The sequence below is a fragment of the Nomascus leucogenys genome, chromosome 18 (genome assembly GCF_006542625.1).
Source record: "Nomascus leucogenys isolate Asia chromosome 18, Asia_NLE_v1, whole genome shotgun sequence".
Taxonomy (NCBI): domain Eukaryota; kingdom Metazoa; phylum Chordata; class Mammalia; order Primates; family Hylobatidae; genus Nomascus; species Nomascus leucogenys.
In genome coordinates, this window is record NC_044398.1 from 75,099,236 (window position 1) to 75,122,533 (window position 23,298).

Genomic DNA, 23,298 nt, shown 5'->3' on the forward strand with positions numbered 1-23,298 from the left:
GCCACACCAGAATGTAAGTTTGTTTAAAACATGATGCTGCAGTATGTTAAAATGTGAAAGTAAGCTAGCTATAACGAATGTCTTACTCATTAGAAACTCTGATCTTGGGTGTGCTCTATTTATATTTGTTACTTCTGTGCAATAATTAGAGTCCTGAAGGGATCATCTGGGCCAATCCCTCCTTTTTTTTTTTTCTAGATGGAATCTCACCCTGTTGCTGAGGCTTGAGTGCAGTGGCACAATCTCGACTCACTGCAACTTCCTCCTCCCAGGTTCAAACGATTCTCCTACCTCAGCCTCCCAAGTAGCTGGGATTACAGGTGCCCGCCACCATACCCAGCTATTTTTTGTATTTTTAGTAGAGATAGGGTTTCACCGTGTTGACCAGGCTGGTCTCGAACTCCAGACCTCGTGATCCACCCGCTTTAGCCTCCCAAAGTGCTGAGATTATAGGCGTGAGCCACCGCGCCTGGCCCCTCCATTTTATATATATAGGAAACCTAGAGCTTGCCAGTTAAGGTGCTTACCCAATATTACAGAGCAAAGTAATAGAACTGGAGCTCAGGACCCTTAGATTTGTGTCCAGTGCCCTTTCTACTACTTGTTGTTTAATGTGATGCGACCTTGAGTGGATGTAGTCTATATAAAGTTTTAATTGGTATTTATTAAAATCTACTTTGGTTTTGGCTAGATTAATTGTTTCTAAAACCCCCCTAGGCAAACTTAAAGTCTTTTGGAGAGCACATTATTATCATAAACCTATACCTTTTTAAAGATTACACATGTAATTTGGGAATGAATGACAAAAGATTGTTATGTAACGGAACACATCAATTTCTGTCACTATGGCAGCCTAGGAGTCCAAACTGATCCCCTCACTAAAAACAACGAAAAATGTTGGCTATAATACAAAAATATCTTTTCATATGTTCCTATGACTTGCAAAAATGCAAGGAATACTTAAACCAGGGAATAAGTAAAGGTATGAACTAAGATAAGTAAGTGGAGCGCTAGGTCAGGCTTTAACCCTAAGGACATTTGTTAAATTGAGTGAACTGGAACATTGCTTTTTGAAATCTCACAAAGTTCGTGGAAGACAATGTAAAACTTAAGGTTTTCCCAAGGTAGGGAGGGTCTAACAAGACTATTCTGTATAGTTGAGGGCCCAAAGGAACACATCCTTAGTGGCAGGAATGATTAGAAATAAGCAGGGTCACCTCATTTCCATCAGTGGACTACAAGGGAAATTACCTATCTTGAATCATGGCACAAAATATTTGGGAACAAGAGCGTCTCTTGGGAACTCTAGCAACAAGGCAGCCTTCCCATCAGTTAGGAGTCTAAATTCACACTGCCGGAGTGGTCTCCAAATCTTCCAACCAAGAATTTAGTTGCAATGATAGTCTTGGAGACAAATATGAGCAATATGTGTTCCCAGACAATATGTGAACACCCTATACAATGTAACGGTCTCCTTATGCATCAGAGAAAAATATGAACAGCATCTATAGCATATGATGTGTGAAAAACTGCTTTAAATCTGTAATAAAAGACCAACAACCTAACAGAAAAAAAAAAAAGACCAGAACACAGAAAATTCATATAAGAAAAAATTTGAGGGACATCATGGTCACTTTCAAGTTTTGACAATTATGAAAAATTTTGTGTGGAATAACAAACAATAAAAGAATTTAGTTGGAAATGGTCCTCGATCTTAAGTGCCTATAGAAGCCTGATACAAACAAACATAAATTTTTCCTGGAAAGTCCTACTGTCATTCCCAGTCCTCAAGGAAAGTATAAAAAGAAAAAGAACAACTCAGAAGACACATATGCACTGAATTCAGTAGAAACATCAGACAACAGAATGAGATCCACAAAAAGTTCAAATTTTATTCAGACACTAAATGTTAAGTGTGTGTAATATATTTTAAGAAATGATAGGCTTGAAAATATAAAGAACATGTGATTTAAAAACAAAGAAGATATAGAAATTAAAAATATAATAGTTAACATTAAAAACTTGATATATTTTATAGCAAATTTGACACAGCTAAAATGAACATTAGTGACTTGAAAGATAGCATTAAAAAATTACGTAGAACTGACTCCAAAAAGAGATTGGAAACCTAAAAGATCTAATAAATGTCTAATCAAATTCTAGGAGGAGACCAAAGGGTAAATAGAGGCAATATTTGAAGAGATGATACTGAGTATTTTATATAACTAATGAAAAGATCAATTTTACAGAATGAAGAAGTCTCCCCAAAACTAAAAGACGATAAAGAAAAATAAATTCAGTCCTAGATGAATTATGATAATACTCCAGAGCATTCAACACAAAGAGATCTTAAAAGTAGTCGGAAAAGATATAACCATTAAAAAAGCAAGAGCTGATTTCTCAACAGCAACAAGTGAGGACATAAGGCAGAATCTTATTTTCAATGGACTGAGGGAAATGTCCTTCAGACAAACAAAAGCTGACAGACATTGCTACCTGTCTAAAGGATATACTTATGGCAAAAGTTAGGTGAGCCCAGATGTAAGACCTATAATACAAAGAGTTAGGAACATGGAAAGTGGTAAATACATGAATAAATCTAAATAAATATTGAAGGATTAAAACAATGATAATAATGTCTTATGTTAAATAATAAAGGTAAAATTAAAAGTACATAACAACATAGTATATAACTTTGGTGAGCAGGTAAAGGGTGCTCGGAAAAGCATTCTATGGCCCTTTTATTGTTTGGGAAGAAGGTAAAGACACAAGATAAACTGTGGTTTTTAAGACATTAATTATACATGTTAAAATTTTTAGGGAAACTACTAACAGGATAAGAAAGGGTCTTAACTTCCAAACCAGTAGAGGAAAAGATGCAATTAGGGAAAAAAAAAAAAAAATCAACCCAAAGGGGATAAGCAAGGAAAGAAAAAGAAACATGGACTGGCAGGATATTTAAAAAAAAAAAAAAAGAAAAGAAAAAGGGTGACATAAGAGATAGGAGAAATAAAATGCAGCTGTATCAATAATTGTATTGAAATAATGCAAAAAGTCAAATACTTCGCCTAAAAACTACGTTCGTCCAACTGGGCCAAAAAAGAAGTTCAATCATATGCAACTTACGTGAGAAACATCTTAAAAATATTGGACAATCAGGCCGGGCACAGTGGCTCGTGCCTGTAATCCTAGCACTTTAGGAGGCTGAAGTGGGTGGATTGCCTCAGCTCAAGGGTTCAATACCAGCTTGGGCAACACAGTGATAACTCATTTCTACTAAAATACAAAAAATTAGCCAGATGCGGCAGTGTGCACCTGTAATCCCAGCTACTGGGGAAGCTGAGGAGAATTGCTAAAACCCGGGAGGCAGAGGTTGCAGTGAGCCAAGATTGCACCAGCCTAGGTGACAGAGTGAGAATCTAGAAGTAGAAATACCATTTGACCCACTGATCCCATTACTGGGCATATACCCAAAGGATTATAAATCATGCTACTATAAAGACACACGCGCACGTATGTTTATTGCGGCACTACTCACAATAGCAAAGACTTTGAACCCACCCAAATGTCCGTCAATGATAGACTGGATTAAGAAAATGTGGCACATATACACCATGGAATACTATGCAGCTATAAAAAGGATGAGTTCATGTCCTTTGCAGGGACATGGATGAAGCTGGAAACCATCGTTCTTAGCAAACTACCACAAGGACAGAAAACCAAACACCGCATGTTCTCACTCATAGGTGGGAGTTGGACAATGAGAACACATGGACACAGGGCAGGGAACAGGGAATATCACACACCAGGGTTGGTCGGAGATGGGGGATGGGGGAGGGATAGCATTAGGAGAAATACCTAATGTAAATGACAAGTTCATGGGTGCAGCAAACCAACATGGCACATACACAGTTTGTTACCTATGTAACAAACCTGCACCTTGTGCACATGTACCCTAGAACTTAAAGTATAATAATAAAAAAAAATTGGACAGTCAAATCGTTAAGGCAAAATGTATTACTAGGCATAGAATCTTCACATAACACAGAAACTTCAATTTATCAGGAAAATTTAATAATCCCTAACTTGCATAGACCTAATAACATAAACTCAAAATATATGAAGCAAAAATTGATAGACCTAGAATAAGTAAGCAATTTCATGATAGTGAGAGATTTTAATACAGTTCTCTCAGTAACTGATTAAACAAACATGTAAAAATTTAATAAGAATGTAGAACATCTGAACCACACAATTAACAAGTTTGATATAATGGGTGAAAAGGAATATTGCTTCAGAATACATATTATTTTCTAGCCCTCTTGAAACATTTATAGAAAGTGGCCACATAATGGACCATAAAGAAAGAAAATTTTCAGAGGATTGTTTTCAAACAGACTACATCTTCTGACACAATGCAGTTGTTAGGAATTAGAGTTACTGATTTCCAAGTATGTTAATGCAGCCATAGCAGTACTTATAAACAGTTATTGCATTAGATGCTAATATTTCAGGAAATTACTGTAGAAGTTCCCCATGTAAAGAAGCCTTAAAAAAAAAAAAATACAAAACGCAGGCAAAATTAGCCCAATGAAGTAGAAGGAAGAAAGGAATAAAGAGCAGAAATCAGTAAAATAGAAAACAATTTTTAGAACTGGGTTACAATAGTTAAAATGACCAGAAGTATCACTTCTTAAAACTTGCACATAGTAGATAGCCAGAAAATTGATTTGACTTTGTTGTATCAGACATTTGTCACTTGTTTTTTCCCAGATGTCCTTCTAATGCAGAGAAAGCAAGATCTAGTTGCTATGTACAAGGAGTGTCATTAGTGAAATTTCTATTAATAGTGCTAGTTTTATTATCTACAAAAGAAGTTGCTGTTGAAAGAGGGAGAGAGAGGCAAGCAGATGGATAAAGACTCAAAAAATGCCATGTTTAAATAAGATTAAGGATTATTTCTCTCATGCAGAACAATTCAGGGTGAGCACTTCAGGACCAGTAGGTATTTAAGGACCCAAGTTTTTTTCATTTTTGTTTTTTTGCCATCTCCTGAAGTGTTATCATTGTCCGCATGATTCAACCGGACCCACCTCCATGCCTATATTCCAGCAACGGGGAAGAGGAAAGAGCAAGTACCAGACTGGTGACTTCATCTTTAAGGAGAGGACCCAAAAGTTGCACAAAGCACTTTCACTCTTACCATGTTATACTGAAATCACATGGCCATACCTAGCTGTAAAAAAGGCTAAGAAATAAAGTCTCCAGTTGGGTGTCCAAGTGGCTGGCTAACTAAATATCAAGGATGGGAGATATATGGGGTTGATTCTTTTACTAAAAGGTAAAAGGGATGACTGAATTCAGGGAGAAAAATACTAGATTCTGTTATATAATATAAACAAAATCCTAGGAAGAACCAAATAGGCAGTAGTCCATTGGGTCAGGAAAAGCTTGACCAAGTATCTGAGCTATGTTTTGAGAGATGAATAAAATTCCACTGCAAACTGAAGGGCAATAAGTATAACAGTAGTTGGAAAGGTGCCTGGCAGAGCAGGAGCCATAGATTCATCTCTATATGCCTAATACTTTGCATAGTAATGGACAAAATAATAAGCATTCAACAAACATTTGCTGAAGTAATGAATGAAACTGGCTTTTGCTTAAGTGAATAATCACATTATTTGTAAACTAAGGAAAAAATAACAATGAAAAAGACAATTTTTTGAGTATGAATCTATGACAACACGAAGAGCACAGATGCACATTTAAATACTGGGCAAAGTTTCAGATAAGAGCTATGAACATATTAAGAAACAGGACAATATAATTTGGTGGTATGTAGCAGAAAGGGCCCAGTCAAAAGACAGAATCCACAAACAAAACTTTTGAACAGAAACAAAAACATTTGTAATAGCTTTATTGAAGAATAATTTAAAGTGAACAATTTGACATGTTTTGACATATGTCTATACCTGTGAAAACATCACCACAATCTAGATAGTGAACATGTCCTTCAAGGCCCAACATGTTCTCATGCCCTTTGTTAACCCCCTCTCTGATCCCCTGGCAACCACTAAAGTCTTCTATCACTATAAAATAGTTGTATTTTCTAAATCTTATTTAAATGAAATCATATTCTTTATGTACTTTTTTGTCTGACTTCTTTCAATCAACATATGCATTTTCAGATTTATCCATGTTGTATATATCAGTAGTTTGTTCCTTTTATTGCTAAGTAGTATTCCATTATATAGATATACCACAAATATTTTATAACCATATGCTATTATTTTGCTTGAGCAAATATCTGGAAGTGGAATGGCTAAGTCATGTGATAAGTGTATGTTCAACTTTTTGAAAACTGCCAAACTGTTTTCCAAACTGGTTGTGCCATTGTACATCCTACAAGCAGTGCATAAACTATCCTGTTAACTCCATATCCTTGTTAACACTTCGTGTGGTCACTTTCTAATTTTAGCCATTCTAATGGTTTGCAGTGTTACTTTGTGGTTTTGATTTACACTTAATTAATAATGATGTTGAGCATTGTTTCGTGTGCTTATTTGTCATCCATATATATTCTTTGGTGCAGTATGTATTCAACTCTTTTTATCCATTTTTTATTATGTTGTTTGTTATTTACTATTGAATTTTTAGACTTCTTTATATTCTTTGGATACAAATCCTTTATCAGATAAATGATTTGTAAATATTTCTCACCAACAGTGGCTTATATTTTTTTGTTCTCTTAATGGTGTCTTTCAAAAAACAAAACTTAAATTTTGGGAAAGTCTAACTTATTAACTTTGTTCATTTTTGAATCAAGTTATTGGATCTAAGAAATCTTTGCCTGGCTCAAACTCAAAAAGATCTTCTATGTGTTTTTTTTTTTTTTAGAAATTTTGTAGTTTTAAGATTTTACATTAAGGTGTGATTCACTTTGACTTAATGTTTATAAGTACAGTCACACATCCCTTAACAATGGGGATACAGTCTGCGAAATGTGTTGCTAGGTGATTTTATCGTTGTGCAAACACCATGGAGTGTTCTTACACAAAGCTTACCCAAAGCTAGATAATATAGTTTGCTATACACCTAGGCTATATGGTGTGGCCCAAGCTTGTCCAATCTGTGGCCAGTGGGCCACATGCGGCCCAGGACAGCTCTGAATGTGCCCCAACACAAATTCATAAACCTTCTTAAAACATTATGAGACTTTTTTGTGATTTTTTTTTTTTTTTTAGCTCATCAGCTATCGTTAGTGTTAGCATATTTTATGTATGGCCCAAGACAGTTCTTCCAGCGTGACCCAGGGAAGCCAAAAGATTGGATACCCCTGGTATGGACTATTATTCCTAGGCTATAATCCTGTACAGCATATTACCATACTGAATATTGCAGGCGATTGTAATATACAGGTAAGTATTTGTGTATTTAAACATATCTAAACATAGGAAAGGTACAGTAAAAATATGGTATAAGAGAGATCGAGACCATCCTGGCTAACATGGTGAAACCCCATCTCTACTAAAAATACAAAAAATTTGCCAGGCGTGGTGGCGGGTGCCTGTAGTCCCAGCTACTTGGGAGGCTGAGGCAGAATGGCGTGAACCCGGGAGGTGGAGCTTGCAGTGAGCCGAGATCACACCACTACACTCCAGCCTGGGTGCCAGAGCAAAACTCCATCTCAAAAAAAAGGTATAAAAGATAAAAAGTGGTATACCTGTATAGGCACTTATCATGAATGGAGCTCGCAGGACTGGAAGTCACTCTAAGTGAGTCAGGGAGTGAGTGATGAGTTAATGTGAAGGCCTAGGACATTACACTGCTGTAGGATATATAAATACTGTACATTTAGGCTGCACTAAATGTATTTAAATTTTTTTCTCTCTTTAATAATAACTTTGGCTTACTATAACTTTTTTACTTTATAAACTTTTTAATTTTTAACTTTTGACTGTTTTGTAATCACACATAGCTTAAAACAGAAACGCATTATACAACTGTACAAAAATATTCAAAAATATTTTCTTTATATCTTTATTCTATAAGCTTTCTTCTACTTTTAAATTTTTTTTTTCCTTTTAAAGTTTTTTACTTAAAAAGAAGACAAAATCACACAAAAGCCTAAGCCAACACAGGGTCAAGATCATCAGTATAACTATCTTCCACTTCCACATCTTGTTCCACTGACAGGTCTTCAGGGGCAATAACATGCATGAAGCTGTCATCTCCTATGATAACAATGCCTTCTTCTGGAGTACCTCTATACGGACCTGTCTGAGGCTATTTTACAATTAAAATTTTCTTTTTATAGGTAGGAGTGCACTCTAAAATAACAATAAAAATATAGGATAATAAACACAGTGATTTATTGTTATTATCAAGTATTATGTACTGTACATAATTATATGTGCTATGCTTTTATAAAACTGGCAGTGTAGATTTGTTTACACCAGCATAACTACAAATACATGACTAATGTGTTGCTCTATGAAATTATCATGGCTACAGTGTCACCAGGTGATAGGAATTTTTCAGCTCCATTATAATTTATCTTATGACACCACTTTTGTGTCTGCAGTCCATTGGTTACTGAAACATTGTTAAATAGGGCATGACTGTAGTGCAAAGTATGGATCAAAGTACACATATTTCCATATTGATGGCTGTTTGTTCTAGACCATTTGTTGAAAAGACAATCCTTTCCCTACTGAATTGCCCTTGAACTTTTGTTGAAAATCAATTGCCCATATATACATGGGTTTATTCTATATATTATATATGGGTCTATTCTGTCCCATTCATCTATTATCTATCTTTACAGCAATACTAGTATCTTGATCACTATGGTTTTATAAGTCTTGAAGTCAAGTGTAAGTCCTCCCACATTTTTTAAAGTTGTTTTGTCTGTTCTAGGTCATATGCATTTCCATGTGAATTTTAGGATCAACTAATCAATTTCTACAAAAAAAAAGCCTGCTAGAATTTTGATTGGATTACATTGAATATATAAATCAATTTGAAGAAAATTGACATCTTACTACTATTGGGTAGTACCACCCATGAGTGTGTTATATCTTTCCATTTATTAAGGTCATCTTTAATTTCCCTGAGCACTGTTTTGTAGTTTTCAATGTAGAGGTCTTGTATATATTTGTCAGATTTCTTCGTAAGTATTTTACATTTTTATGCTACCATAAATGGTATTGTCTTTTGTAATTGATAGACTTTTATCAGGAAACAACAAATGATGGTGAGGATGTGGAGAAATAGGAACACTTTTACACTGTTGGTGGGAGTGTAAATTAGTTCAGCCATTGTGAAAGACAGTGTGGCAATTCCTCAAGGATCTAGAACCAGAAATACCATTTGACCCAGCAATCCCATTATGGGGTGTATACCCAAAGGATTATAAATCATTCTACTATAAAGACACATGCACACGTATGTTTATTGCAGCACTATTTACAATAGCAAAGTCTTGCAACCAACCCAAATGCCCATCAGTGACACACTGGATAAAGTAAATGTGGCACATATACACCATGGAATACTATGCAGCCATAAAAAATAATGAGTTCATGTCCTTTGTAAGGACATGGATGAAGCTGGAAACCATCATTCTCAGCAAACTAACACAGGAACAGAAAACCAAACACTACGTGTTCTCACTCATAAGTAGGGGTTGAACAATAAGAACACATGGACACAGGGAGGGGAACATCACACACAGGGGCCTATTGGGGGGTCAGGGCAAGGGGAGGGAGAGCATTAGGACAACTACCTAATGCATACGGGGCTTAAAACCTAGATGATGTATTGATAGGTGCAGCAAACCACAATGGCCACATGTATATCTATGTAACAAACCTGCACATTCTGCACATATACCCTAGAACTTAAAATAAAATAAAAAATAAAAATAAAAAAAGAAATTGATAGACTTTTAGAGGAGTTTAGACTTATAGAAAAATTAAGCATAGAGTTCCCACATACCCTCCTTTCCGACGCCCCTCACAGCTTCACCCATTATTAATATCGTGCATTAGTTTTTTTGACTGACTTCTTTTACCTGGCTTAATGTTTTCAGAGTTTATCCACATTGTATCAAGTATCAGTACTTGGTTCCATTATCACCAAATAATATTCCATTGTATGCATATAACACAATTTGTTTATCCACTTAATCACTTGAAGGACAGGTGAGTTTTTTTTCCACTTCTTGGCTATTATGAATAATGCTACAGTGAACATCCTTGTGCATTCACTGTGCTTTAAGCCTTCATGAGCAGTCTCCTCAAAGACCACCATGCTTCTACAAAGAGTTTAAGACTCTCCAAGTTTTCATTAACAAATTCTTCCAAGTCCTTCCAGCTTCTGCCCACTACAAGGTTTCAAACCATTCACATATTTTAGGTTTTTCTTTAGGTCAGCACCCCACACCTGGATACCAAAATTCTATATTAGTTACCTATTGCTGCATAACAACTCCAAAATTAAAAGGCTTAAAAAAAATTAAGTATTTCATAGTTTCTATGGATCAGAAATTCGGAACAACTTAGCTGAGAAGTTTTGCAACTTATGAGGCTATAGGCAAAATGTTGACCAAGGCTATAAATCTGAAGACTTGATTTAGCTAGAGAATCTACTAAGATGACTCATTCTCGTGGCTATTGACACGAAGCCTCGGTTCTTTACCATATGCACCTCTCCATAGTGCTGCTTTCATATCCTTATGATATGGTATCTGGGTTCCCCCAGAACAAGTGATTCCTTTGGTATGGTGGGGAGAAGAGGCATGAGAAAGCTACAATGCCTGCTATTAACTATTCTGTAAAGTGACACATGTCACTAAGTCTAGCCCACATTCAAGGGAAGGAGAGTTAGTCTTCATCTTTTGAATCCCTTCAAAGAAACTGTAGACATACTTTGACTACCACAGATAACAACCCAGAGTTCCAAAACTGACTGATAAACACACTGAATGCAGCCATGACTCAGATAAGGATTGGAATAGATGACTTCCTAAGATATCTTTCAGCTCATAGGAATTTAATTGTAAGACCTACCTATATGCAACCTCAAGATACTAGAACAGCTCTGTATATCCCTTTAAACTGCTAATAAATATGGGCCAGGCACAGTGGCTCATGCCTGTAATCCCAGCACTTTGGGAGGCCAAGGCGGGCGGATCACCTGAGGTCAGGAGTTTGAGGCCAGCCTGTCCAACATGGTGAAACCCCATCTCTACTAAAAATACAAAAATTAGCCAGGCATGGTGGTGCATGCCTGTAGTCCCAGCTACTTAGGAGGCTGAGGCAGGAGAATCACTTGAACCTGTGATGCAGAGGTTACAGTGAGCCGAGATTGCGCCACTGCACTCCAGCCTGGGTGACAGAGCCACGCTCCATCTCAAAAAAAAAAAAAAAAAAAAAAAAAAAAAGAATACATATCTTTTCTTTCCTGGCCAGGCTTCATGATTACCACCTTCTCCACACTCAAGCTAAGATCCCTTAATAGGAACATGTTACTTACCATTAAATCAAGTCTTTCAACCTCCTCCTGCCCCACTTTTCTGGCTTCTGGTCCATGCAGGGCCAGTTTCTTTACTTTCTGTCTTTTAGAACAGTGGTCTCCAAAATGACACAGAGATGACCCATTACAATAAAGGGAAAAAGTGTCTGAACTTCTATTTCTGTTTATCTTTTAATCTGAAAATGAAAGACCTAATGAAAGAACAAAAGAAATCAAGACTAGTAATGCCCATAATTTATATAAATTTGAATAAATATACAAATTTTTGAGGGTGAATGCTCAAAATTTTTTTTACAAATTAAGATACATGATGAAAAGTCTAAAGAACATTGGTCTAAATGTAGCACTGAAATTCTTTTTATTATTATTATACTTTGAGTTCTAGGGTACATGTGCACAACGTGCAAGTTTCTTACATAGGTATATATGTGCCATGTTTGTTTGCTGCACCCATTAACTTATCATTTATGTTAGGTATTTCTCCTAATGCTGTTCCTCCCTGTCTCCCACCCCACGACAGGCCCCGGTGTGTGATGTTCCCTGCCCTGTGTCCAAGTGTTCTTATTGTTCAATTCCCACCTATGAGTGAGAACACGCGGTGTTTGGTTTTCTGTCCTTGTGATAGTTTGCTAAGAATGATGGTTTCCAGCTTCATCCATGTCCCTGCAAATGACATGAACTCATCATTTTTTATGGCTGCATAGTATTCCATGGCATATATGTGCCACATTTTCTTAATCCAGTCTATCATTGATAGACATTTGGGTGGGTTCGAAGTCTTTGCTATTGTGAATAGGGCCGCAATAAACATACGTGTGCATGTGTCTTTATAGTAGCATGATTTATAATCCTATGAGTATATGCCCAGTAATGGGATCAGTGGGTCAAATGATATTTCTAGTTCTAGATCCTTGAGGAATCACCACATTGTCTTCCACAATGGTTGAACTCCCACCAACAGTGTAAAAATATTCCTATTTCTCTACATCCTCTCCAACATCTGTTTTTTCCTGACTTTTTAATGATTGCCATTCTAACTGCCGTGAGATACCATTGATTTGCATTTCTCTGATGACCAGTGATGATGAGCATTTTTTCACGTGTCTGTTGCCTGCACAAATGTCTTCTTTTGCAAGTGTCTCTTCATATCCTTTGCCCACTTTTTGATGGAGTTGTTTGTTTTTCTCTTGTAAATTTGTTTAAGTTCTTTGTAGATTCTGGATATTAGCCCTTTGTCAGATGGATAGATTGCAAAAATTTTCTCCCATTCTGTAGGTTGCCTGGTCACTCTGATAGTAGTTTCTTTTGCTGTGCAGAAGCTCTTGAGTTTATTTAGATCCCATTTGTCTATTTTGGCTTTTGTTGCCATTGCTTTTGGTGTTTTAGTCATGAAGTCATTGCCCATGCCTATGTCCTGAATGGTATTGCCTAGGTTTTCTTGTAGGGTTTTTATGGTTTTAGGTCTAACATTTAAGTCTTTAATTCATCTTGAATTAATTTTTGTATAAGGTGTAAGGAAGAGATCCAGTTTCAGCTTTCTACATATGGCTAGCCAGTTTTCCCAGCACCATTTATTAAAAAGGGAATCCTTTCCCCATTTCTTGTTTTTGTCAGGTTTGTCAAAGATCATATGGTTGTAGATGTGTGGTGTTATTTCTGAGGCCTGTGTTCTGTTCTATTGTTCTGTGTATCCGTTTTGGTACCAGTACCATGCTGTTTTGGTTACTGTTGCCTTGTAGTATAGTTTGAAGTAAGGTAGCATGATGGCTCCAGCTTTGTTCTTTTTGCTTAGGATTGTCTTGGCAATGTGGTCTCTTTTTTGGTTCCATATGAACTTTAAAGTAGTTTTTTCCAATTCTGTGAAGAAAGTCATTGGTAGCTTGATGGGGATGGCATTGAATCTATAAATTACCTTAGGCAGTATGGCCATATTCATGATATTGATTCTTCCTATTCATGAGCATGGAATGTTCTTCCATTTGTTTGTGTCCTCTTTTATTTCATTGAGCAGTGGTTTGTAGTTCTCCTTGAAGAGGTCCTTCACATCCCTTGTAATTTGGATTCATATGTATTTTATTCTCTTTGTAGCAATTGTGAATGGGAGTTCACTCATGATTTGGCTTTCTTGTTTGTCTGTTATTGGCATATAGGAATGCTTGTGATTTTTGCACATTGACTTTGTATCCTGAGACTTTGCTGAACTTGCTTATCAGCTTTTTTTTTATTATTATTATACTTTAAGTTTTAGGGTACATGTGCACAATGTGCAGGTTTGTTACATATGTATCCATGTGCCATGTTGGTGTGCTGCACCCATTAACTCGTCATTTAGCATTAGGTATATCTCCTAATGCTGTCCCTTCCCCCTCCCCCAACCCCACAACAGTCCCTGGAGTGTGATGTTCCCCTTCCTGTGTCCATGTGTTCTCATTGTTCAATTCCCACCTATGAGTGAGAACATGTGGTGTTTGTTTTTTTGTCCTTGCAATAGTTTACTGAGAATGATGGTTTCCAGTTTCATCCATGTCCCTACAAAGGATGTGAACTCATCATTTTTTATGGCTGCATAGTATTCCATGGTGTATATGTGCCACATTTTCTTAATCCAGTCTATCATTGTTGGACCTTTTGGTTGGTTCCAAGTCTTTGCTATTGTGAATAGTGCCGCAATAAACATACGTGTGCATGTGTCTTTATAGCATCATAATTTATAGCCCTTTGGGTATATACTAAGGAGATTGTGGGCTGAGACAATGGGGTTTTCTAGATATACAATCATGTCATCTGCAAACAGGGACAATTTGACTTCCTCTTTTCCTAATTGAATACTCTTTATTTCCTTCTCCTGCCTGATTGCCCTGGCCAGAACTTCCAACTCTATGTTGAATAGGAGTGGTGAGAGAGGGCATCCCTATCTTGTGCCAGTTTTCAAAGGGAATGCTTCCAGTTTTTGCCCATTCAGTATGATATTGGCTGTGGGTTTGTCATAGATAGCTCTTATTACTTATCTCTTTTGAGATACGTCCCAGCTCCTGGATTCATTGATTTATTTGGAGGGTTTTTTGTGTCTCCATCTCCTTCAGTTCTGCTCTGATCTTAGTTATTTCTTGTCTTCTGCTAGCTTTTGAATTTGTTTGCTCTTGCTTCTGTAGTTCTTTTAATTGTGATGTTAGGGTGCCAATTTTAGATCTTTCCTGCGTTCTCTTGTGGGCATTTAGTGCTGTAAATTTCCCTCTACACATTGCTTTAAATATGTCCCAGAGATTCTGGTACGTTCTGTCTTTGTTCTCACTGGTTTCAAAGAACATCTTTATTTCTGCCTTCATTTCGTTATTTACCCAGGATTCACTCAGCAGCAGGTTGTTCAATTTCCATGTAGTTGTGCAGTTTTGAATGAGTTTCTTAATCCTGAGTTCTAATTTGATTGCACTGTGATCCGAGAGACAGTTTGTTGTGATTTCTGTTCTTTTACATTTGCTGAGGAGTGTTTTACTTCCAACTATGTGGTCAATTTTGGAATAAGTGCAACGTGATGTTGAGAAGAATGTATATTTTGTTGATTTGAGATGGAGAGTTCTGTAGATATCTATTAGGTCCACTTGGTGCAGAGCTGAGTTCAAGTCCTGGATATCCTTGTTAACCTTCTGTCTCATTGATCTGTCTAATATTGACAGTGGGTTGTTAGTCTCCCATTATTATTGTGTGGGAGTCTAAGCCTCTTTGTAGGTTTCTAAGGACTTACTTTATGAATCTGGGTGCTCCTGTTTTGGCTGCATATATATTTAGGACAGTTAGCTTCTCTTGTGAATTGATTCCTTTACCATTACGTGATGGCCTTCTTTGTCTCTTTTGATCTTTGTTTGTTTCAAGTCTGTTTTATCAGAGACCAGGATTGCAACCCCTGCTTTTTTTTGTTTTCCATTTGCTTGGTAGATCTTCCTCCATCCCTTTATTTTGAGCCTATGTGCGTCTCTGCACGTGAGATGGGTCTCCTGAATACAGCACACTGATGGGTCTTGACTCTTTATCCAATTTGCCACTCTGTGTCTTTTAATTGAGGCATTTAGCCCACTTACATTTAAGGTTAATATTGTTATGTGTGAATTTCGTCCTGTCATTATGATGTTAGCTCATTATTTTGCCCATTAGTTGATGCAGTTTCTTCCTAGCCTTGATGGTCTTTACAATTTGGCATGTTTTTGCAGTGGCTGGTACCGGTTGTTCCTTTCCATGTTTAGTGCTTCCTTCAGGAGCTCTTGTAGGGCAGGCCTGGTGCTGACAAAAATCTCTCAGCATTTGCTTGTCTGTAAAGGATTTTATTTCTCCTTCACTTATGAAGCTTAGTTTGGCTGGATATGAAATTCTAGGTTGAAAATTCTTTTCTTTAAGAATATTGAATATTGGCTCCCACTCTCTTCTGGCTTGTAGAGTTTCTGCTGAGAGATCTGCTGTCAGTCTGATGGGCTTCCCTTTGTGGGTAACCCAACCTTTCTCTCTGGCTGCCCTTAACATTTTAACTTCATTTCAACCTTGGTGAATCTGACGATTATGTGTCTTGGGGTTGTTCTTCTCAAGGAGTATCTCTGTGGTGTTCTCTGTATTTCCTGAATGTTGGCCTGCCTTGCTAGATTGGGGAAGTTCTCCTGAATAATATCCTGCAGAGTGTTTTCCAACTCGGATCCATTCTCCCGTCACTTTTCAGGTACACCAATCAAACGTACATTTGGTCTTTTCACATAGTCCCATATTTTTTGGAGGCTTTGTTCATTTCTTTTTACTTTTTTTTCTCTAATCTTGTCTTCTCACTTTATTTCATTAATTTGATCTTCAATCACTGGTAACCTTTGTTCCACTTGATCGAATTGGCAATGGAAGTTTGTGCATGTGTCTTGTAGTTCTCGTGCCAGCTCCTTCAGGGCATTTAAGGTCTTCTCTCTGCTGTTTATTCTAGTTAGCCATTCATCCAATCTTTTTTCAAGGTTTTTGTCTTCCTTACAATGGGTTCAAACATCCTGCTTTAGCTCAGAGAAGTTTGTTATTACCGACCTTCTGAAGCCTACTTCTGTCAGCTTGTCAAAGTCATTCTCCGTCCAGCTTTGTTCCGTTGCTGGCAAGGAGCTGTGATCCTTTGGAGGAGAAGAAGCACTCTGGTTTTTAGAATTTGCAGCTTTTCTGCTCTGGTTTCTCCCCATCTTTGTGGTTTTATCTACCTTTGATCTTTGATGTTGGTGACCTACAGATGGGGTTTTGGTGTGGATGTCCTTTTTGTTGACGTTGATGCTATTCCTTTCTGTTTGTTAGTTTTCCTTCTAAGAGTCAGGTCCCTCAGCTGCAGGTCTGTTGGAGTTTGCTGGAGGTCCACTCCAGGTGCTGTTTGCCTGGGTATCACCAGTGGAGGCTGCAGAACAGCAAATATTGCAGCACAGCAAATATTGCTGCTTGATCCTTCCTCTGGAAGCTTCATCCCAGAGGGGCACCCGCCTGTATGAGGTGTCAGTTGGTCCCTACTGGGAGGTGTTTCTCAGGCTACGCAGAGGTCAAGGACCCACTTGAGGAGGCAGTCTGTCCATTCTCAGAGCTCAAACACCATGCTGGGACAACCACTGCTCTCTGCAGAGCTGTCAGGCAGGGATGTTTAAGACTGCAGAAGTTTCTGCTGCCTTTTGTTCATCTATGCCCTGCCCCCAGAGGTGGAGTCTACAGAGGCAGCAGGCCTTGCTGAGCTGCGGTGGGCTCCACCCAGTTCAAGCTTCCCTGGCTGCTTTGTTTACCTACTCAAGCATCAGCAATGGTGGACACTCCTACCCCTGCCAGGCTGCTGCCTCGAAGGTCATTCTCAGACTGCTGCACTAGCAGTGAGCAAGGCTCTGTGGGCATGGGACCAGCCGAGCCAGGCGCAGGATATAATCTCCTGGTGTGCCATTTGCTAAGCCCTTTGGGAAAGTGCAGTATTTGGGCAGGAGTGTCCTATTTTTCCAGGTACAGTCTGTCACGGCTTCCCTTAACTAGGAAAGGGAAATCCCCCTACCCTTTGTGCTTCCCAGGTGAGACGATGCCCCCCCACCCCACTTCGGCTTGCCCTCCATGGGCTGCACCCACTGTCCAACCAGTCCCAGTGAGATGAACCATGTACCTCAGTTGGAAATGCAGAAATCACCCATCTTCTGCGTCGATATGCAGACCAGAGCTGTTCCTATTCGGCCATCTTGGAACGGACAGCACTGAAATTCTGTCGACACTTTGGATGTTTCTCTGATCTCCTGCAAACTTGAGGATTGATTCTCACCTGCCTGCCCTTTCCTCCCTCCGTTTTAACAATCATTCCATTTTATCTCTCTCTTATTCTTCAGTTGTCTCATTTGACCTGCTTGGACTGATTGTCCGATGCCCCCATAGCACCTCTAACCTGTAGTCACAGAGTAAAATATTTTACTATTTTACAAATAAATAGAAACATTAGTATAGAGTGGAGGATTAACTAAGGCATATTGTTTAATCATAAGAGGCTGAGGCAGTGTGAGGAGTCTTGTGCTTTCAGGAAAGGCAGACAACATAATTTGGACTCAGAATAACTAGAAGAGCTGGATAAATATTTAAAATCCTTTAAAAAATAAATCTCTGTAAGACTTTAGAGAACTGATAAGAAAAGTGAAGAATTTCAAGGCTAAGGGCCAGTGGAGAATGGAGGATCAGAGTTTGGGGCAACCCTTTCCCTGGGAAAATCTGCTGAATTTAGAGGGTATAGTGGTGAGTCTAAAAGGTGCTGTAGTGTTTTTAACAGTCTCTTGTTAAGAAGAGGGAATAGGGACTGAAGTCCAGGGTCTGCTAAGGGGATGTTTGTAAATATATCTCACTTTGGGTCTGGCTATCTCAAGGCTTTTCTCTAGTAGTAAAGGTTAACTGAAAGTAGACAGACCAGCTGAGCATGGTGGCTCAAGCCTGAAATCACAGCACTTTGGGAGGCCGAGGTGGGCGGATCACGAGGTCAGGAGATGGAGACCATCCTGGCTAACATGGTGAAACCCCGTCTCTACTAAAAATACAAAAAATTAGCCAAGCGTGATGGTGGGCACCTGCAGTTCCAGCTACTCGGGAGGCTGAGGCAGGAGAATGGCGTGAACCCAGGAGGCAGATCTTGCTGTGAGCCGAGATCACGCCACTGCACTCCAACCTAGGCGACAGAGCAAGACTCTGTCTCAAAAAAAAAAAAAAAAAAGAAAGAAAAGAAAGTAGACAGACCTGTATAGGTATATAGCTTCAAATAATCTCATTACCTGAAATTGGATTAAGGTGGTTCTGGATTGCCAGTGCCTTTAGGCACTGGTAGAAGCCATGTGAAAATCCTCACTGGGAGAAAATAATATCCTAAGCATCACTTTTTCTGCAGTTTGGCAAATGTGGGCCCAACACACAATAAAAAATAGCCAGGTGCAGAAAGGGACAAAATTAGTTGACCAAAACCCAGCAGAAACAACAAATAGAAAGAGTCCTAAAGGGACTCCAGATATTGAAATTATCAGGAACAGACTTTAAAATAAATATGCTTACTTTTTACAAGGTGTTCAAAGGCAAGATTGAGTAGACCTTTTAAGAAATTTTTTTATACAGAACAGGAAGTTAAACCTAAAGAAAGAAGGAAATAAATAATAAAAGCAAAATTTAGTGCGGTAGAAAAAAAATGCCTGTAGTGTAGGGATGACCAAGCCCAAAACTGGTTTTTTTAAGGACTAGTCATATTGATAAACTCTTAATGAGTTTGAGTAAGAAAAAAACAATGTACAGATAATCATCATGAGTTTTAAAAAGGATTTAATTACAGGACCCACCAACATAAAAATGCTCTCAAAACACTATTATAAACAACCTTCTGCTCCTTAGAAGTACTGCATTTACCAAGACTAATCTAAGAAGAAATAGGATTCTGAATTTTACTGTTGGAGAAATCAAATTCATAATTTAAAACTCTCCCAAATAACACCAGTCTTACAGAAACTCATCCAGAGAATAGGAAAAGAGCAGAAGAGCAATTTGTTATTTGGTTTATGAAGCCAACATAATCTTGATAATAAAAACCTGGTAAAGATATATGAGAAAATTATAGACTGCCCCCCTTAAATTAAAAGCAAAATACTTTCATATTAAATGAGGCAATATTTTAATAATACATCATACATCCTGACAAATTTGAATTTATTCTAGGAATGCAGTTTTGGTTTAGCAATCAAAATAGATCAATATAATTTATCACATTAATAGAACCAAAGGAAAAATCATTTCATCATTTTGATAGGAGAGAAAACATTTAACAAAATTCAGCATGTGTTCATGATTTTAATAAAATGTTCTAGCACACTAGAAATAGGACAGTAGTATGCCCTACAAAAAACCTATAGCAAGTATTAATGGTGTGGTAGGAACTATCAAGTAACACACACTATAACCTCTTTTATTCAACATTATTATATTCATAATGATTTAATGGAGCTCCCAGCCAGTGTAATAAGGCAAGAATTAGAAACAAAAGGTTTGAAAAGGAAGAAACTGTTTTCTTGCTCAGGTACAATTATGTACATACAAAATCCAAAAGAATCTACAGAAAAATTATAAAATTAATGTGAGTATACCTGATAGCTGAGTATAAATTCAGTATACATAACTCAGTTGTATTTTCTATATGTAAATAACAAAGATTTAGAAAATGAAATTTTGAAAGAAATTCTATTTACAGTAACATAAAAATGTCAAATACCATGGAATTAATATACAGACATACAAGACACAGAACACTTTTAAGCCTTATTGAATAATATTAAAGATTATCTACAAAATGGAGGGACATGTCATGTTTATGGATTGGGTAGATTCAGTACTGTAAAGATATTTCCCCTAAACTGTTCTATATTTTAAATGCAATTTCAATCAAAATCTAACAGGTTCTGTAGAACCTGATAAGCTTATTGTAAAGTTTATAGGGAAGTGTAAGCAGCAAAGACAGTCAACATTGAGGACAAAACAAAAGTCAAAAATGAGATAGACTATTTTATCTATCTAATATCAAGACTTGTTATAAGACAGTGTGGGATTGATATGATGACTGACAAATAGACACGTGATATAGAATAGAGAGCCTGAAACAGACCCACACACATAAAAGGTAGTGCTGAAAAGCGAGGAAAAAGGAGAATGTTTTCCATGATGGTGCTGGCATTGGAGGATAATTAATTTGAGGAAAGAAAAATACTTGACTTTTAACTCACACCAGACATAAAAACTAATTCCAGATAGACTATTGATCTACATGTGAATGACAAAGCAATAAGACTTCTAGAAAATGTTTTAGGAGAATGTCATTATGACCTTCACGTAGCGATTGAAGGATTAAGATATAAGAAGTAATCATAAAGGAAACATTTGCTGAACTTTTACTCTATTAAAATTAAGAACCTCTGTTCAGCAAGATACCTGACATAAGTGAAGAGGCAAGCCACAAAATGGGAAAGGAAATATACAGCATAGCCAGGATATCTAAAGAGTGATTATTAATCATAAGAGAAATAAATAACCCAAAGAAAAATGGGCAAGAGACTTCACTAGGCGCTTTACAAAGGAAAATATCTAGTGTCCACTAATCATAAGAAAATTTGTCCAACTTCATGAGTATTCAGGAAAATACAAATTAGACCCAAACCACACATTCTTCAGAATAGCTAAAAAGATTAACAGTAGCAATTGTTACTGAGCATGTGGAGCATTGGAACTCTTATCCTCTGGTGTCAGGAGTGTAAATTGATGCAACCACTTTAGAAAACAGTAGACATTTTCTGCCAAAGTTAAAAATACGCATAGTCCGTGATTCACTGATTCTACCCTCACATACATAGTTATCAGACATGTGTGCCCATGTACAGGAGTGTTCAGTATTGTTATTTTTAATAGTGAGAAACAAGAAACAGCACAAATATCTATCATCAACAGAGTGGTAAAAATTGTGGTATATTCATCCAGTGGGATACTATATACAAGTAAAAATGAAAGAACTACAGCTGCACACAGCAATATGGATAAATCTTACAAACATAAAGTTGAGCAAAAGCAGCTAGACACCAAAGAATATAAATGATGTGATTTCATTTTACATAATATGCACAGGAAAACAAGCAAAATTAAGTAGTAGTGTTTTTTGGGTTTGGGTTTTGCGTTTGTTATTTAGTATTACTAGGCACATATCTGAAAAACATAAATGTAGTTTGTTTTTATTTTCAGAAGAAAGTTTGTTTGTTTTTTTCATCTAGCCCCTCCTTGTTTGTTCAAGAACTCACTGACTTGGTGTTCAAATACTTTTTGCAAGTGGTAGTATGGGCTTGTATATTTACAGTAGCAAAAATTGGGTACTACTGTTTAGTAGCACGTGCTTAAGTGATAAAATTGTATAGAAAAGAATGTTTGTGATTATCCCATAGGGAAAGATAATGGTTACTTTTATAGGGAAGGGAGAGGTTAATAAATGGGACATGCAACAGGGATGCTTCTGCAAAGTGGGCAAACAGCAGAATTGCCTGATCTGAGTGTTCACTTTGTGACAAATCATTGAGCTATACTTTTTTAACTTGTGTACTTTTCAGTATCTCTGTTACATTTCAACAGTGCGTACAAGATTAAACACACACACAGGCGAGAGGTGCTAACAAATAACTAAACGTTCTTATCCATTAGATACTTTTATCCTTTTGGTTCCCAACTATGTCTTACTCCCAGGGTCCTCTCAGCAGCCTTCTCTGGTTGGCCCTGTAAGCATCATCACATGACTCAGTTTAATGACAGCTCCAAAAATAGCAACTACCATTTCATAAATGCTTACTATATGCCAAGCTTTATAGTAGAAGCTTTACATGTATTATTTACTTTAATTCTTACCCAAAAACCCTATAAAAATACATACTATTTTTCCATTTTACAAATAAGAAAACCTGTATCATGGAGAGATTGATTTGATTATGTAATATAATTGTGGAGCTGGAAGAATCTGAATGTTTTTTTCTTTCTATTGTATTTACCTGTAACAGAAAGCCTGTGCTCTTTTCACTTTGTTCATCTGCTACTCTGGAAGGTTTTTAAAGGTTTTGTTCTCATTTCGTCTCACTGATTGAGAAAGAGCAAAGCTCAAGTACCATTTTCTTATACCTTTGGCTGTTCCTTTTATACAACATCCAAATAACCCAACTTTAATATGCCCACTAAAGATTTTCCCTTTTAACAATGAAATTATATTTTATAGACTAATTTTACAAGATTTTCCATATTTGCTTAACTATTTTCCAAAATTTTGCAAAAGAATACAATATATAAAATCAAGAGAATGTTTTACTTTCTTTTCTTTTTTTTTTTTATTATACTTTAGGTTTTAGGGTACATGTGCACAATGTGCAGGTTTGTTACATATGTATCCATGTGCCATGTTGATTTCCTGCACCCATTAACTCGTCATTTAGCATTAGGTATATCTCCTAATGCTGTCCCTCCCCCCTCCCCCAACCCCACAACAGTCCCCGGAGTGTGATGTTCCCCTTCCTGTGTCCATGAGTTCTCATTGTTCAATTCCCACCTATGAGTGAGAACATGCGGTGTTTGGTTTTTTGTCCTTGTGATAGTTTACTGAGAATGATGTTTTCCAGTTTCATCCATGTCCCTACAAAGGACATGAACTCATCATTTTTTATGGCTGCATAGTATTCCATGGTGTATATGAGAATGTTTTACTTT

The 23,298-nt window shown here is 37.2% G+C and overlaps 1 protein-coding gene across 2 annotated transcripts in view; it reads left to right on the forward strand.

Annotated features, from left to right (window-relative positions):
- Positions 1-23,298, forward strand: part of CWC27 (CWC27 spliceosome associated cyclophilin) — a 253,748-nt gene that overhangs the window by 124,480 nt on the left and 105,970 nt on the right. Inside the window, exon 12 of one of the 2 annotated variants that reach the window (XM_030798093.1) lies at positions 199-1,084. The exons of the other annotated variant lie outside the window; for it this stretch is intronic. Coding sequence (XP_030653953.1) covers positions 199-221 — 23 coding nt within the window. The 3' untranslated portion in view covers positions 222-1,084. Of the gene's footprint in view, positions 1-198; positions 1,085-23,298 lie in introns of those variants that run through there. 2 annotated transcript variants of the gene reach the window in all.